The sequence below is a fragment of the Xenopus laevis genome, chromosome 9_10L (genome assembly GCF_017654675.1).
Source record: "Xenopus laevis strain J_2021 chromosome 9_10L, Xenopus_laevis_v10.1, whole genome shotgun sequence".
NCBI classification, from domain to species: Eukaryota; Metazoa; Chordata; class Amphibia; order Anura; family Pipidae; genus Xenopus; species Xenopus laevis.
In genome coordinates this window covers 33,119,986-33,135,239 of record NC_054387.1, presented here as the reverse complement: position 1 = coordinate 33,135,239, position 15,254 = coordinate 33,119,986, and the positions used below count along the sequence as shown (strand labels likewise).

Below are 15,254 nucleotides of genomic sequence, written 5' to 3'. Positions count from 1 at the left end.
AATTGGTCTTCATTTTTTATTGTTTTTTTAATTACTTGCCATTTTCCAGCTTTTTAATGGGAGTCACTGACCCCATTTAAAAACAAATGCTCTGTATAGCTACACATTTATTGTTATTGGTACTTTTATTACTCATCTTTCTATTCACGTCATCTCCTATTCCATATTCCAGTCTCTGATTTAAATCAGTGCATGGTTGGTAGGACAATTTGTACCCTAGCGGCCAGATTGCTGAAATTGCAAACGGATGAGCAGTTAAATACAAAGCCAAATCACTCAAAAACCACAAAAAAATTAAAAATGAAAGCTAACTGCAAATTGTCTCGGAATATCACCCTTTATATCATACCAAAAGTTAACTCAAATGTGAACAACCCCTTTAAGCGATGCTTATATGTAGCGTTTTTACGCCAATGAAACCACACACGCATGATAAAGTGCATTTAATGTGCAGCCTGTAGTTTTCTTTTCCCCACAATTGTACTCTGAAGAAACTTAGTAAACCTTTGTGAAAAAAGCCAAGCGGAAAAGCAATTTACATGTAAATTGTAGCTGTACCAATCGTCAATATGCAACGTAAGTATGTCACCAGCATACAATGCCAAATACGTATATGCGCAATTCATCTTGCGAGTTTTGCTGCCATATTGAAATTACACTGCGTATTTCAGTGAAGTGGATTTCCAAACCTGCGAATCCCATAGAGTTCAATAATATGGCGTTTCTGCTGAAAATCGCAAATACTGGCGTTGCGTGTCGGATGTTGGCTCGCAAGTGGCCCATGGGCATTGCTGCAGTGCATATTCCATTATTTTCAATAGGGCTTCATTTTGTGTGTATTTAAGTCTGTCTGCATGTTTTTGAAACGCCATTTGTGACCTCACCCTTAGTTGTACCTGCCTCGCCTCATACCTTGTGTGTCACTCAGAGGTGCAAGGTATGGAGTAGTAGGAAACACAGTCTTCATTGGGGCAGGGTTGGCAGTTTTCCAGCCAAATTGGGCTACTAATTTAAAGCCCAGGTGGGTTTTGAAAGTACAAACTATCCAAGGTACAGATTCGGGCTAGTTTTTGGGCCTTTGGCTGGTTTGTACTTTGGTAACCAAACAAAGTTTTTTTTCTTGCCCTAATGTGCCAGGCCTGTATCTACCACTGCATGTTGGGTAATACAGTTTTTAACAATTTGCCAAGTTTAATGTAAGACTACAATACCCAGCATGCAATGGGACTGACCGGTGTAGAAGTCGGGAGTTACCAGATTTTTGGGCTCTGTACGCCAGTCTCCCGTCCCTCTTAAGCATTCTCGTATTTTCCAGTGACTTTCTTCAATTTCAGGCAAAAATCTGCTGCTAGCCCACCAAAATGTCTAGAGCTTGAGCTGTTTTACCAATATTTATTGAAATGGTTTATGTATTAGGGCCTTATGGGGCCCCTATACCTCCTGAGCTCTCCTCTGTAGTTCCACCCCCTGGTGAAGGGCGAACCTGTTCCATTTTGCTTCATGGAAAAATATGCAAAACAGTCAAAATTTGAAAAAGGCTTATTTTCCCATATATTCATTTATTTTTTTTCAAGACTTTTTCACTGCACCTATTCTACTTTTGAAGTGCCTCTTGGCTAGTTTTGGGGTGTTTTTTTAGTTCTGCATTCGGGTTGTGTCATTAGTTTGGTGTTTTTGTCACTGAGCAACAGATATTTCATCCAGCACCCAGTACACTATAAAGTAGTGGGGTAGTCTTGTTACAGCTCTTCCGACAAGCCTCACAGAAGAGACAGACATATTATATTACGATATTTCCCAGTAGGCAAGATAATCATTTTAAGACGCCTGATTTTCCAGCTTTAAAACTCTACCAAAGGGACTTTGGCTTGCAAATATGTGAGAGCGGCTACTCCAAAACAAACCAGCTGGTGCCAATCGCTTCATATCGCTGGTAACTACAGTAACAGAACATTGAAAATTCACTTTCGATAACCATAGACAAACAAACACCCTGCTCGCTATCGCGCCACAGAGCAACAATCAAACCACGCCCACCTGGTCGTATTGCGTTGGTTGACGCCAGACATTCTGCCCGCCCATCTCTGCGCCGTCCGCTCCGGAAACGCGACCATTAGGTTTTCTCTCATTGGTTCCCTGGAACTAGGAGTGGGGGCGGTGCATTTCGGGGGCGCGCCTCCCGCTCGCACTCGCTTTGGCTTTGTGTGTTGAAGACTCGTGTTGTGGCCGCGACCCGGAAAACAAGGAGACGCCCGCCCGCGGCAGACATGGAGGAGCTGAGCGCGGTTGGGGAGCAGGTGTTTGCCGCGGAATGTATCCTGAGCAAGAGGCTACGGAAGGTAATTTGGCGGGGGGTCCCGGTGGCTCTTTATAGTGACTCCTCCTTCCACGGTGACTGTAACGCATTTATTTATCCCTCTCCCTGCAGGGCACGGCTGAGTACCTGGTCAAATGGAGAGGCTGGTCCTCCAAGTAAGTCTCCCATCCAGACACAACTCTTGTGCGTCCTTTGTCACATTCACGTGTCATTTTTTGTAGCTGTCACTTGTGTTTCTTTCTCCTCCCACCACTTTCTGACCTCTGACACCTCCCACTTTATAGGCCCCTTCTATATGTCACCAACATATACCTCTGCCTTTGTGTGTAGTAATGTCAGCTGCCTGTGTGTCACTTGACTGCTCCCCCTATACCCCTCACTTGTTGGTCTCTTCCTACTACTGATGGCTAATTTGCATATTTCCATAATAAACCCACTTCCCAGACATCCCCTGGCTTAAGAGCACCCACTGGCTTTTGTTATTATTATAATTGTCTTTTTATAGCACTGACGTATTCAGTAGAATTATACTACGTCCCTGCGTCTGTGGAGCTGACAATCTAAGTCCCCTAGCACATTCACTATGACCAGTATGATTATGAATGAACCTTTATGTATATTTTTAAATTGTGGGAGGAAAGCCACACAAATGGAAAGAACATGCAAACTCCTGGCGGATAGTGTCCTGGCTGGAATTGAACCAAGGGCCTTAGGCTGCGGTGCTAACCACCTTGCTGATTCCTTGCCATGGCATACAATCTAAATTTCACACATTTATTTGGGTGGTGCCCCCTGTCTTAATGCTTGAACCCAGCTGTGTAATTCCGAACCACTTAATAACTCGGGTATCAAAAAGAAGCAGGTCAAAAATTGGTTTTAGAAGGCCAGATCTCTGGTTTATACAACTCTGATCTGAAGCGTTTCCACCATCAGGACTGCATTTTGGTCCTGTGCCTGCCTAAATACTGGACCTAGGCATGTTCTCTTGGCTCTGAATCAGGGTTTTTGCTGAAGGACTCGGTACTGCGCATGTGCTGAACCAGGAATCCGTTGGTCGTGTGGGAGATTTTCCGTCCCTGTCGCATTTTAATATGCAGCTGAGGGCAGTTTTGATGATCACCAAATGAAGACAAATTCTCCATCGGCTTTTGAATGGGATTATTGAGTGACCCCGACACTTAACAGGAATTGCATTAAGAAACTTATGTTGAAGACGGATTTGATATTTGACCATGCTTTGCATTTGTGTTTAGCTGAAAAGCTGCAACAACACCCCCCCCCCAAACTGCGCAATTGCCTGCCTTTAAACTAGCAGACAGTCGGATGTAAACTCCAGTTGCATTTCTGTAAACACACATGTACAGTACTGCAGTTTTTGCTGTTTCAAGCTCTTCTCACCCATGAAGTTTTTTTGCCCTGTGTGTAATTTTCATGCAAAATATTTTGGATTTTTTTTTTTTATTCCCCTAGACATAACAGTTGGGAACCAGAGGAGAATATCTTAGACCCACGGCTTCTCGTGGCATTCCAAAAAAGGTAAAATTGTACTTGTTTTCTGCAGACAATTCATAACAAAACTTGTATTTCTTGAAAATGTTATTTCTTTTCCTGAATTCTCTCCTGTAGCACTTAAAGGAGACATTTTGTGTAAAAAATAAGAACGTACCAATTATACTTATTTAGATATAGAAGAATTGTATTTAAAAAGTAGTATTTCAGGCTGCATTGTAGGACAGGAACCAATCAGCAGCTAGCAGGACTTGATAGGGAACTGAAGCCTGTCTTTGCAGGGTTGTGATTGGCTGTCTCCCTCCTACTGTGCTTCTGATAGGGACAGTTAGGACATGCCCACCTCTCAGTTGAAACAGGGACCAGTGAACATATATCTGGTGTCATTTTTAAAGACAATATAAAATTTTCACACCATGTAATAGCAACACCATATATTACTCATAACTGCCTACACAATTAGGGTTTTCATTTATCCTATATGTCTCCTTTAAAGAAGAACTATGCATACATCTGTGAACATACACTATATTAATAGTGCTTATCTCATATCTTGCCTATTGTACCAGCACTGGTCAGGTGATAGTGGATGGTTGTTCGGGTAACTATTGCCTGATTAGCTCTGGTATGAGTACTTGTCAGAAATGGAATTGTCTGTGCCAGCATACAGATGAGTGCAATGTTTAGTCTATGGTAGGCTGTTTTAGGAACTTTAATGTAGAGTATTTTAGTCTTCTTAGTAATGCTGGAAGCATTGGGAACAGTCCCCCCATAGGCTTACATGGCACTCATCTGTATGATAGTTCAGAATATTATATTTTCTTAATGGAGAAGAAAAGCCCTTTTACACTTGGGGTGCCAAAAGTTAAGGCACCCCCAAGTGGTCGCATTTACTTACCCGCAGCTATCATGAGAAAACAATGGCCCTGGGTTATTCCAGCGAGCACCAAGGAGCGATCGTCTTCCTGCTTCTAATTTCTTCTCGAGGGTGTGCATGCCCAGTAGAGCAAAAATCCAAACTTGAATCAAAAAGTCGGATATTTCATTATACTTCCCATGCATCTGCCCTGGGAAATTTGAAGAAAGATGAAGCAGGAAGATAATCGCTCCGTGGTGCTCGCTGGATTAACCCTGAGCCAGTGCAGTTTTCTGCTGATCGGAGCACCGGCCTGGAGTGTCGGGTAAGTAAATGCGATCACTTGGGGGTGACTAACTTTTGGCACCTGCAAGTAAAAATGACTTTCCTTCTCCTTTAATGCCACATTTTTTGATTAGTTAATAATGCAATGCACCCACAACATTCCTGTGTGTGCCATTATCCTTTGCACACACACACCGGGATTTTTCTGTTTTTGGCCAAGAAATGATGCCAGTGACATCTGTGATGACTTTATTCTCTTATATCCCTTTTTTTATAGGGAGCAGGAGAAAGAGCTACGGAACAGAAAGAGAGGTAAAAGACCAAGGGGAAGGCCACGGAAAAATGTGGTGAGTTTCCAGTTACAGCTGCTGCTGTGCAATGCAGCAGCTCATATTTTCATGTATTATTTATTGCTAGTCTGAATGTTTTTCTTTTTACAGGCAAACAAAATAATTATGGCTTAGCAGGGAGGAGCAACAGATTAATAGCACCTATTGTGTCTGGCTGCAGAGTTTGAGTCTCTCTAGCATCTTATGTAATATGTTTAATTATAGAGTCATTATTCAGAGTGGAACTTTATGAGCTTTAGATGAGAAGTCGGGGTTGTTAATTACAAATGTTTAGTTTCAAATTGTCCTTACTCTTAACTAAGACATTTAAGCATATTTTATGCATTAGTGAGAAAAACTTGTGCCTGAAAGTACAAATTGACACCAGCTTTGCATGTGAGGTAGGTGTAGTTTAGTGCCCTATAAATTCTACTAAAGATGTTTGCATTAATCCAAATCCTTTTGCAACCATATAAATCATAGTAAGGTTAAGAGATGTTTTGATGGTTTCAAGGAAAGAGATGTTAAATGATAGAGAAATTAAAAGACAAGATAAGCAAAGCAATACTAGGTGAATTGAACCAACATTATCATTATTATTGTTAAAGGGCACCTGTCACCTGACAATTGTTTTTTTGTGAGTTGTGGCACTTGCTCATTATGTGCCCCAACATGGCTACCCACATTAGGAGCTCCTTCCGAATTACTAACCCTATTGTTTCCCCCAATTTGAGTGTGAGCTTTCTTATGAAAAGACCCAGCATGGTGCTGGATGCATTGATGAAGAACAGTAGTTTTGATTTTTTGTTGTACTATATGTCTGGTGTTAGTGTATTGTTTGATCCTGGCCACAACATTCTAGACAAATGCCTACAGCTAAGTTTATTACATTTAAAAATATTTGACGTGTACTTTTAAACAGTAAGCCTGCTTCCCGAGTACATTAAAAAAAACATGTGATCATAAATTGTCACATCTATATAATTCCGTTCAGCCATAATGTACATTGCTTTAACAGATACCCCACTGTCTGGGAATGAGGGTGATGGACACTGACCAGGTGGGTGCAGGTATGGGATCCCCTATCTGGAAACCAGTTCTCCAGAAAGCACCAAATAAGTAGTGGGCACCGTTAAACAAAAGAAAAAAAAACTTTTTTCCGGTTTAAGAATAAAATAGTACTTATACTTAATCCCAACTAAGCTGCGTCAATCAATATTGGTAGCAATACAATCCTATTGGGTTTAATGTTTCAATGAAATTTAGCAGACTTAAGTTATGGAGATCCAATTTACAGAAAAACCCCAGCTCCCAAGTAAACTGGATTACAGATCCTATAAAAAAAAGAACCAGCATCCTAACATTCTAGACAAAATCCAGCATCCTAACATTCTAGATAAAATTATCATAGCAATATGTTTAGTTTTATTTATGTATATGTAACATACAAGAGACATTTATACAGGAAGTATTGGAGGGCATGAAGGAGCTGTACATCCATATAAAGGCACAAAGCTACAGGCAGCGTGCTTCTGTAAGGGGAACAGAACTCCAAGGTGCTTTCCAATAGCTTCATATTTTAAAACAGAAGTATAATATCTGTAACAAAGGATATAATCAACGAAGCAGTGTTATAAGATCACTTTGTGTCTTCATATATAACTTGAAGTAATACAGAGGAGTTCTGCAGGCTTACTTATTACAGGGTAACCAAAATACATCAGGGCACACAGCTGCAACCTGATCTGTTGTTTAATTACAGCTTTACTAAATTATTCCCTTCATCGGCCATCTGTCTTGTAATCCATAACTAGTGGCCCAGCAGTGTGCTAGAGCTCTGATTCTACTTTAAGCGTGGGGAAATGGATTTATTGACTGGTCATACCGCTGCATCTTAATACCTTGTCTTCACAAGGGCTAGTATAGATTGAAAACACTACAGGCCTATCCGCAGTGATAAAGAATGTGACCCGATAACCTGACAGAAATGAAATGTAAGCAAAGAAAGTAATTTGCTGTATTCTTCTTTTCTCAAGGAAACGGATATTCCTTTAAAGGCAAAATCCAGCAGCTCCTCTTCTTCTTCCTCCAGTTCATCATCCTCATCATCTTCCTCTTCCTCCTCGTCTGATGACAGTGATGCCGAGACACAACAGCGCAACCCTCGTCCTCGGGATTCTCACCCTGTCCCTCAGAAGAAAGCACCAGCAGTATTGGCAAGAACAGAACTGAAGGAACCAGTTCGGAAGAAAAGGGGTCGGAAACCTCTGCCTCCTGAACAAAAGCTGCCCCGCCGTGCAAAAGGGGCAAAGCCTGGGCCGAAGGGTTCCATGAACAAACTACAACCAGGACACAACATACAAGGATTTCAAGCCCTTAAAACCCACTCCAAAGACATGCACGCGTCCAGTAACAATAGGCCTGGAGGACTATCTGCAGAGTTACTCTCCAGTATTGCAAAGAATTCACCCACTCAGCCAAATGGAAGCTCACCACGAAGCCTTAGCTGGCAAAGTTCTATTGTGCATTACATGAACCGTATAAATCAGAACAGTTCACAGCCTGGAAGAAAACCAGCAAGCTCCACATTCAATGCAAAGAGGAGTTGTCTGGATGCAAAGAGCCTCTTCAAACCAAGAAGTGAAGCGGAGATAAGCCCAGCCATGCCAAAAACATCTAAACTTCATGAAAATGAGGAGCAAACTCATTCCCACACAGTACAGCCGGCTCCTACTGTGGCAGCAGGCAGCAATGAGAATCCAAGCCAGAATGCTCCTGTGCAAACTAAAACACAGGGCATGCGTGCTGTTGTTGTGACTAGCCCCACTAGTCAAAACACCCAGAAAAGTAATGGTTCTCATGCAGTTGGAGTAGCAACTAGCTGCAAGGGAGATAAAATTGGCAAGAAGACTGGAGTAGTTACAGAGCCCACGGCTCATCCTGCAACAGAGAGAGCACAACCCACAGAGGGGCAAAGGGATGTGGCAGATCTGAGCACAGGTGATGATAGCAGCCTGGACTCTGACCACGACTCCTCCCTCTCTAGTCAGGACATGGCTGTTCAAGCAAGCCAAGACTGGAAGCCTGCCCGCAGCCTCCTGGAGCATGTTTTTGTGACAGATGTCACTGCCAATCTCATCACAGTCACAGTCAAGGAGTCTCCGACTAGTGTTGGCTTTTTCAATATGCGACACTTCTGATGTCATTTTGTGGCATTCCCAAAGTACATCTCAACTCATGCTAAACCTGCCTTGAACCATTTGTCCTGTCTTCAGCTACATCTATATTTGTATTAACAATCATCTCCAGTATGTGTGTCATCACCTCGGCATAATTTTCAGTGCCTAAAAGAGCATGAGGCCTTACAACAAAGTCTCACAAGAATAGGACGGTTCTTTATGCATCATATAATTACATGTATGCATTTACCTTTGGTTTATATTTTAAGTATTGTTCTTAAAATATTGAGAGTATGGATTTTTTTTTAAAATTCTGTTCAGGTCACACGTCATGTGGATCTTTGAGTTTTGTTCTATGCTGAATAGGTTGCTTGAGCACCTAGCACTGACTGAATGAATAGGGAAAATATGATAAGGAAGAATTTCTCTCCATTCCTTTTAGTTGACATAAATATTAGGAAAGTACAAAAAAAATATCTTTAGGCAATCGATACAAGTTTAAGTGACAATGCCTTAAAAAATTCCACGTTAGCATTAAAGAAAGTCATGTTGATATGTTGGGCAACTAAAGCCAATGATATTCAGGGTGTGTGATAAGCCAGCGTTAGTCCAAATAGTTATGTGCCTTTCAAACTACCTGTTACAGGCTACAGTCCTCTAAACAATCAGCGATGAGGGTGGGAACAGAAACATAAATGAGGCATTCCTTGCACTTCAACACACCAGTTGTTTTCAGACAGACCCTGGTGCCTGTTGGAAGGAACATCCCAAGCCTTTGTTTTAAAAAGCAATAATACTTTTGATTCCCTCAATTTTAGTCCAGTGCCTTATACCAACAGATAAGCAATCTAATTATGCACACTTAATCTTTAATGTTATGGTTTTTGGGCTGACAGGGACTATACTGATCGCCATTTTACTGTGTATGGTAAACTGCTTTCCCCTGCACAAAAAACAAGTGACCTTTTTAGTATTTAAATACAGACCTGAAACCCACCCCAGCCCCCCTTTCCTTATTGAGAACTGCCGAAACGAAATATTTTGTGTACTACTAGTTGAGTAGTTTGCTTTCAGTATATTCATGCTTTTGCTGCAGCTTTCCCCATTTGTCAGCAGTCTATGAGGTGTCTGGTTCTGTACAGTGTCTTGAAAGTGTGTGTTTTCAGCCTTTGTGTATATATATTGTACCAAATACTAGGTTCTGTTCCAGAATCTGCTGCAAATCTCATGTCCAAAGCCAGACCAAATGACTTAAAGGAGAACTAAAGCTTAACTAAAGAAGTAGCTAGAAATGTTGTACATTATGTTTTGTGCTTCTGTACCAGCCCAAGGCAACCACAGTCCTTTAGCAGTAAAGATCTGTGTCTCATATGCCCCAGTATTTTCTGGTGATTCACTGCACATGCTCTGTGCTGCTGTCCCTTACTGAGCTTAGGGAATGACTCACAAAATACAGTACACATAGAATAGAAGTGTCACAATAAAAGGCCGATTAGTTATTAATACATGGCAGCACAGAAACCAGTGCAATTAGCATCAGAATTTAATAATCAGCCATGTAGCATCATCTTATATTACAGCATAACCTCATTTTCTACTTGATAATTTGCAATGACCCCTAAGCTTAGCTGTTCGGAGTCCACCGAGTAGGTGAGTGTTGCTAGTGTGTGACAAGTTTGAAGTCCTGGATCATTGCTGCTATTGAGAAGCTGAAACTTTAGGCTGGTGCAATAAGTTCCGTATATAAAATGGCATTTTTAGCCATTCATTTTTAGGGTTTAGTTCTCCTTTAAATGTTGTTTCAGCAAGAGAATTAGGTGTTTTCTAACAGTAGGAGAGGCAACAGCCTATTAACCTATACTACATTTGTTTCTCTCTCATTGCATACAAACGACAGAGTAAATAGAAGGAAACCCTCGGATGCACTCCACAATCTAACATTGTCACAGAAGGAGGCATTTTAACTGGTTAGAATAGAATAAGACCCCATTATAATCAAAATGTACTTGTACAGCTGTGTAAAATCCATATTATTAGTTAGGGGAAAAAAATGTAACCTACTTAAATGACCTTTTCCACAAGAATGTCTTCTTTGCCTTTGTCCCATTGACTAGCAGACACGTCTGAGGTGGTGTAAAGTAATGTAAACATCGTAATGGACGGCCCTAAATCATCAGTAAGAAGAACAACAGCTTTATCAATACCACTTTGATTTTACAGTGCAAAATTTTGATTCTATAAGCAAAATCTGCTGTTTTCAGCACTGAACTTTGCTTTTTTTTTTCTACCAGCAGGGAAGTAGGCTGTCCATGTCTACCCATTTATATGTAATATGACATAGGGGGAAAAAAACTCTAGTTTCAGTCGTGTTAGTAATAGATGGAACTTTATATCAATAAATAGAAGAAAATATATTTTTTTACAGTGCTTTTAAACACCTCTGATGGTGCCGACCGTGCATTTTGCTTTTTTTTTTTTTTTACCTTTGTTATTTGATCTATATTTTAATATTTTGAATAACTTCTCACCTATTGTGGTTTGAATAATATGCTTATAGATGTCTAGGCAGCTTTTAATTTATTACTTGCATAAAACACTAGAAAACTGCTAAATAAAACAGAATTTTGTACATGGTTTCTTTTTGTATTGTGTAGCATACCAATAAATATTTTTGTAACCCTTTCAAACTGTGCTCATTATTTAATGTCAAATCTTGTGCTACATCATGTGCGAGATCAACCATGGTATATTCAGGCTCATGTTAGAATAAAGAGTTGGTTCGTCTTCAGGCCTGTTCTTAGCAACTTTTTAATTGGTCTTCATTTTTTTAATTTTTTTAATTATTTGCCACCTTCTTCTGACTCTTTCTGGCTTTCAAATGAGGGTCCCTGACCCCAGCAGTCACAAACAATTGCTCTGTGAGGCTGCAATTGTTAATTTTCTTATTTTTCTATTTTAGCCCTCCTCTATTCATATTCCGGTCTCTTTCAAACCACTGCCTGGTTACTAGGATAAGTTGGATTCTAGCAACCAAATAGCTGCAGAAATTCCAAACTGTTGAGCCGCTGAAGGAAAAGCAAAATAATTCAAAACCCACAAATGAATGAAGACCATTTGCAAACTGTTCAGAACCGCACTCGCTACATTATACTAAGTTAGTTTAAAAGCAAAGCCTTTATATAATTTAGGAGGCAACAAATACAGGTTTCAGTTCAGAATTTCACTTGCTGTGTTCTAGTAAGTGTCCAAACCCTTCCCTTAAATGTAATAAAATGTCCTAAAGCAGAAGGAAAGTTGCCAATCATCTGATTTGTGGGATACTTTTTGATGTAGTTAACTACATAATCAAATTTAAATCCTGTGACTAAGGATTTGGGGCATCCCTAGTTAAAATACCATGTAAACACCTATGCCTTGCCTCCATTGTCCAGTTACAAAACAGAAAAAAAAAAAATTAGAATTTCACATACCTTTTGAGTCGAAATTTCTATTTCTTCCAGTCTATGGTTATATGGTTTTGATTATGTGAAAAACATGAAAAGGGCAAGACACTGGACAATATAGGCTTACTGCTTTAAACGGTGGGTCCGGGTGCTCATGCCACAGACCTTCAACATTAGGCTGTTTTAAATTATAATGTAAAAAAACTACAGCCTCCTGGATTCTACATTTAAGGTTCCAGATTGGTGCCTGCCTGTCGCTATATTTACCTATTGTTGGTTATATTGTTGCCAATACATAAAACTCCAACTGGAAAATACCAAAAACAAGCATAGATGCCACAAATAGACCCTGGTACCAGCCAGCTTATTAGTGCAACCACCAGCACGCCAGATTCTTGTTCACTGGAATCTCGCAACAACTTTGATACCATTAGTACCGGAGCTATGTACCACTACCCAACACTAGCCGGTGGCCCTAAAAAAAAAAGGTCTGACACTCATCAGCATCTAGCCCCACAGCTCACACCAATGTTGACAGAAGTCAAACAGCAACCAGAGATCAACAGAAGAAGTGCTGATGCAACACATAGTGAAGAGGTTAAACCAAATGCACCCCCAACTCTGGAACCAACCCATAAGACCAGAAATGAGTAAATGGCACAAGGCTCAGCTACTATAGTAGCCACGTACTGGGTAAATGCAATGCTGCCACTGTACTGCACATGAAAGCATATGGCACCCAAGCAGTTCAAAGACATGGCAGCAACCAAAGCCCACTCACTAAAGTGCAACACACCTAAGGACCCAAGCCTGCTTTAGCATCTACAAGGCTGACTCAAATCCTGTTTCCATACATGGAACTACTGGCAAAGGGCTAAAACGAGCAAATTGCCAGTGCCCAGATCAGGTACTATACAAGCAATATGTTCATAGCAGGTAACTAGCCTGCAACTACTTGTAGCAACCTCACACACAACTCACAAGTCAGTTACCGTGCATTCAATCAATTGATAGATACCACCATAGGGGCACAAGCCAGCTGCCATGCCTGCCGTCACTGGTGCCCAAGTCAGCTGCTGCACAAACCATTGGAGTGGAAGGCAGTTACCACACAAATATAAACAATAGCACACAAGTCCGCTTCCATGAATGCCACCCTCTGGCACACAAGCCATCTACCTAACCCCTGATGCACATAAAACTACAAATGCACAAGCCACTTACTACTGCAACACACTGGACCACAAGACAATCAAATTGCAGTAGTAGTGGCATACAAGTCCAAAATCAATGCACCAAAGACTTAAGCAAACATCAAATATAAAACAAACACTGGCCCAATTAAAAGCTGCTGCATAACATTCAGCACATTAACTGCTGCCTCGCAACCCAAGGCAACTGCCAGATGGCATATGAACCTACAGTGTAGCAACCCAGCTACCAAGCAAGCAAAATGTTAATGCAATGCCAGTCACCATGCATGCAAGGGCCGTAGCCAAAGCCAGAAGCCAAGGATTGCCACAAGCCCACAACAGTCATCCCTGTCAAGGGTCATAGCAAAAGCAAACAGCCTCGCCTTCCAAAGGCCACAGTCAAAGGCCGGCAGCCACAACCCCCAAGGAGCCACAGGCAAAGGCAGCATCATTTGCCAAACTGTAGTGGAAAACTTGCTGCCAAACAATGTTGGCTCAAATCCTGTTAATGTGCTATCAGACACTAGACTCCATGCCTGTCATCAGACCAATCAAGAGGACAAGGACAATGTAGCCAACAAAACTAAGGAGGTGTAGCTGAACTACAACCTTCTGGGCTGCTATCATAAGCCCATCAGAAGCCAGAATATTGACTCACTGACATCCAGCAACTTGATAAGAAAGAAATCTCTAACAAAACCTATATCTCATAGAATTGCACCACAGAAATAAGAACGTGTAGAAACATTATAAGAAAGGAAGGAGGTACCATTCTGCTTCAGCAGTGCAAACCCCCAGCCAGTCCTGAAAGCACCTGGTGTAATTAAGAGAACACATACATGGGGAGGCACATTTAGCAAAGGTTGAATTTCAAGTTCATGTAAGTTTTCAAAAACTCCCATAAACTCGAAATTCCACCAATGAAATTTCTTAAAAAAATAGAATTTTCAAAACTCGGGTGAACAGGATCGCCTCGAAGACTCGTTTTAAAAACTTGATTCGAGTTTTTTCTCCGAAAACAACTACAAATTGATCCCAGGACATCTTCTATTGACTAAAACAGCAATTTGGCAGGTTTTAGGTGGCAAATAGTCGATTTTGAGTTCTAAAAGGGCCAGTGTATGATAAATCTCGATAAAATCATGATTAAAAAAACTCAAAATCGAATTTTAATTATTCCCTAGTCAAATTTGACAGCTTGGCCATAGAAAAACTCGAAATTTCACTTCAACCCTTTATAAATTCCGCCCTCCTGTGTCTGCGCAACTCTAACTAAAAGTTAATTCATATATCAAACAGCAATACAAACAATCCAAGAGGAACACATGCACCTTACCAGATTGTCAGCAGGATGAAAACTCCAGTCAGATCCCTCTGGAAAGGATGTTTGTTCAGCTTCATTGTAAAAAAGGAAGAATGCGCCATATTGCTTCAAAAGTAAATCCCCCAGCCAGTCCTGGAAGCACCTTGTGTAACAAAGAGCACAAATACCTACTGTGTCTCAGCCAGAGGAGAAGAGGAAGTCAGGTGCTCTTATAGGTCATGGTTCATTTTGATTGGCTATGTTATAGGTCCTACCTCCTTGTCTGGGAGGGGCAATACTGCCCATCTGACATGGAAGGGACACAGAAGAAATAAACGTATTTCTATTGGTTCTTGCAAGCTGAGGAAGCACACCTTCTCATTCAATTAATAGTGCTTTGATGAGCATATTTTTGGCCTGTTGGTTTAAAGGGGGACCGTTTACCGTAAAAAAAAAAAATCTTGTGTATGTAATTAAACAGAGATCCAGAAAAATAAATTCATTGTTGTTCATTGTTCACTGGTTCTTTCAAGGAGAAAGAAAGGTAAACTCACTAGGAGGTGAGAAAAAGTTTTATCACGTGAAAACCCTTGGACAGGATTCAATTTGAGATGCAATTTTGTCAGGACCAGCCTGGGACTTGAAGTGTGCTACCTGTGTGCTGCACTTACACCATGAGCCACTGGAGGCTCTTAGGGCTGGTCCTGTTCCCTATGCTATATCTTCAGGTGTTCTCCCTGTCTATAGTTTTCTCCTCCCTGAGTGACCTGCTGACCTTATTCCGGCGTTCCTTGTTCCAGCGTTCCTTGTTCAAGAGTTCCTTGTTCCAGCGTTCCTTGT

The 15,254-nt window shown here is 41.0% G+C and overlaps 1 protein-coding gene across 1 annotated transcript; it reads left to right on the top strand.

Annotated features, from left to right (window-relative positions):
* Positions 1 to 2,147: 2,147 nt before the first annotated feature.
* cbx2.L (chromobox 2 L homeolog) lies at positions 2,148 to 10,682 on the top strand. The gene is given in 5 exon segments (NM_001088431.2): positions 2,148 to 2,339; positions 2,429 to 2,472; positions 3,788 to 3,853; positions 5,245 to 5,314; positions 7,333 to 10,682. Coding segments are annotated over 5 exon segments (1,416 nt in total). The 5' UTR covers positions 2,148 to 2,267; the 3' UTR covers positions 8,497 to 10,682.
* The last annotated feature ends 4,572 nt before the right edge of the window (positions 10,683 to 15,254 follow it).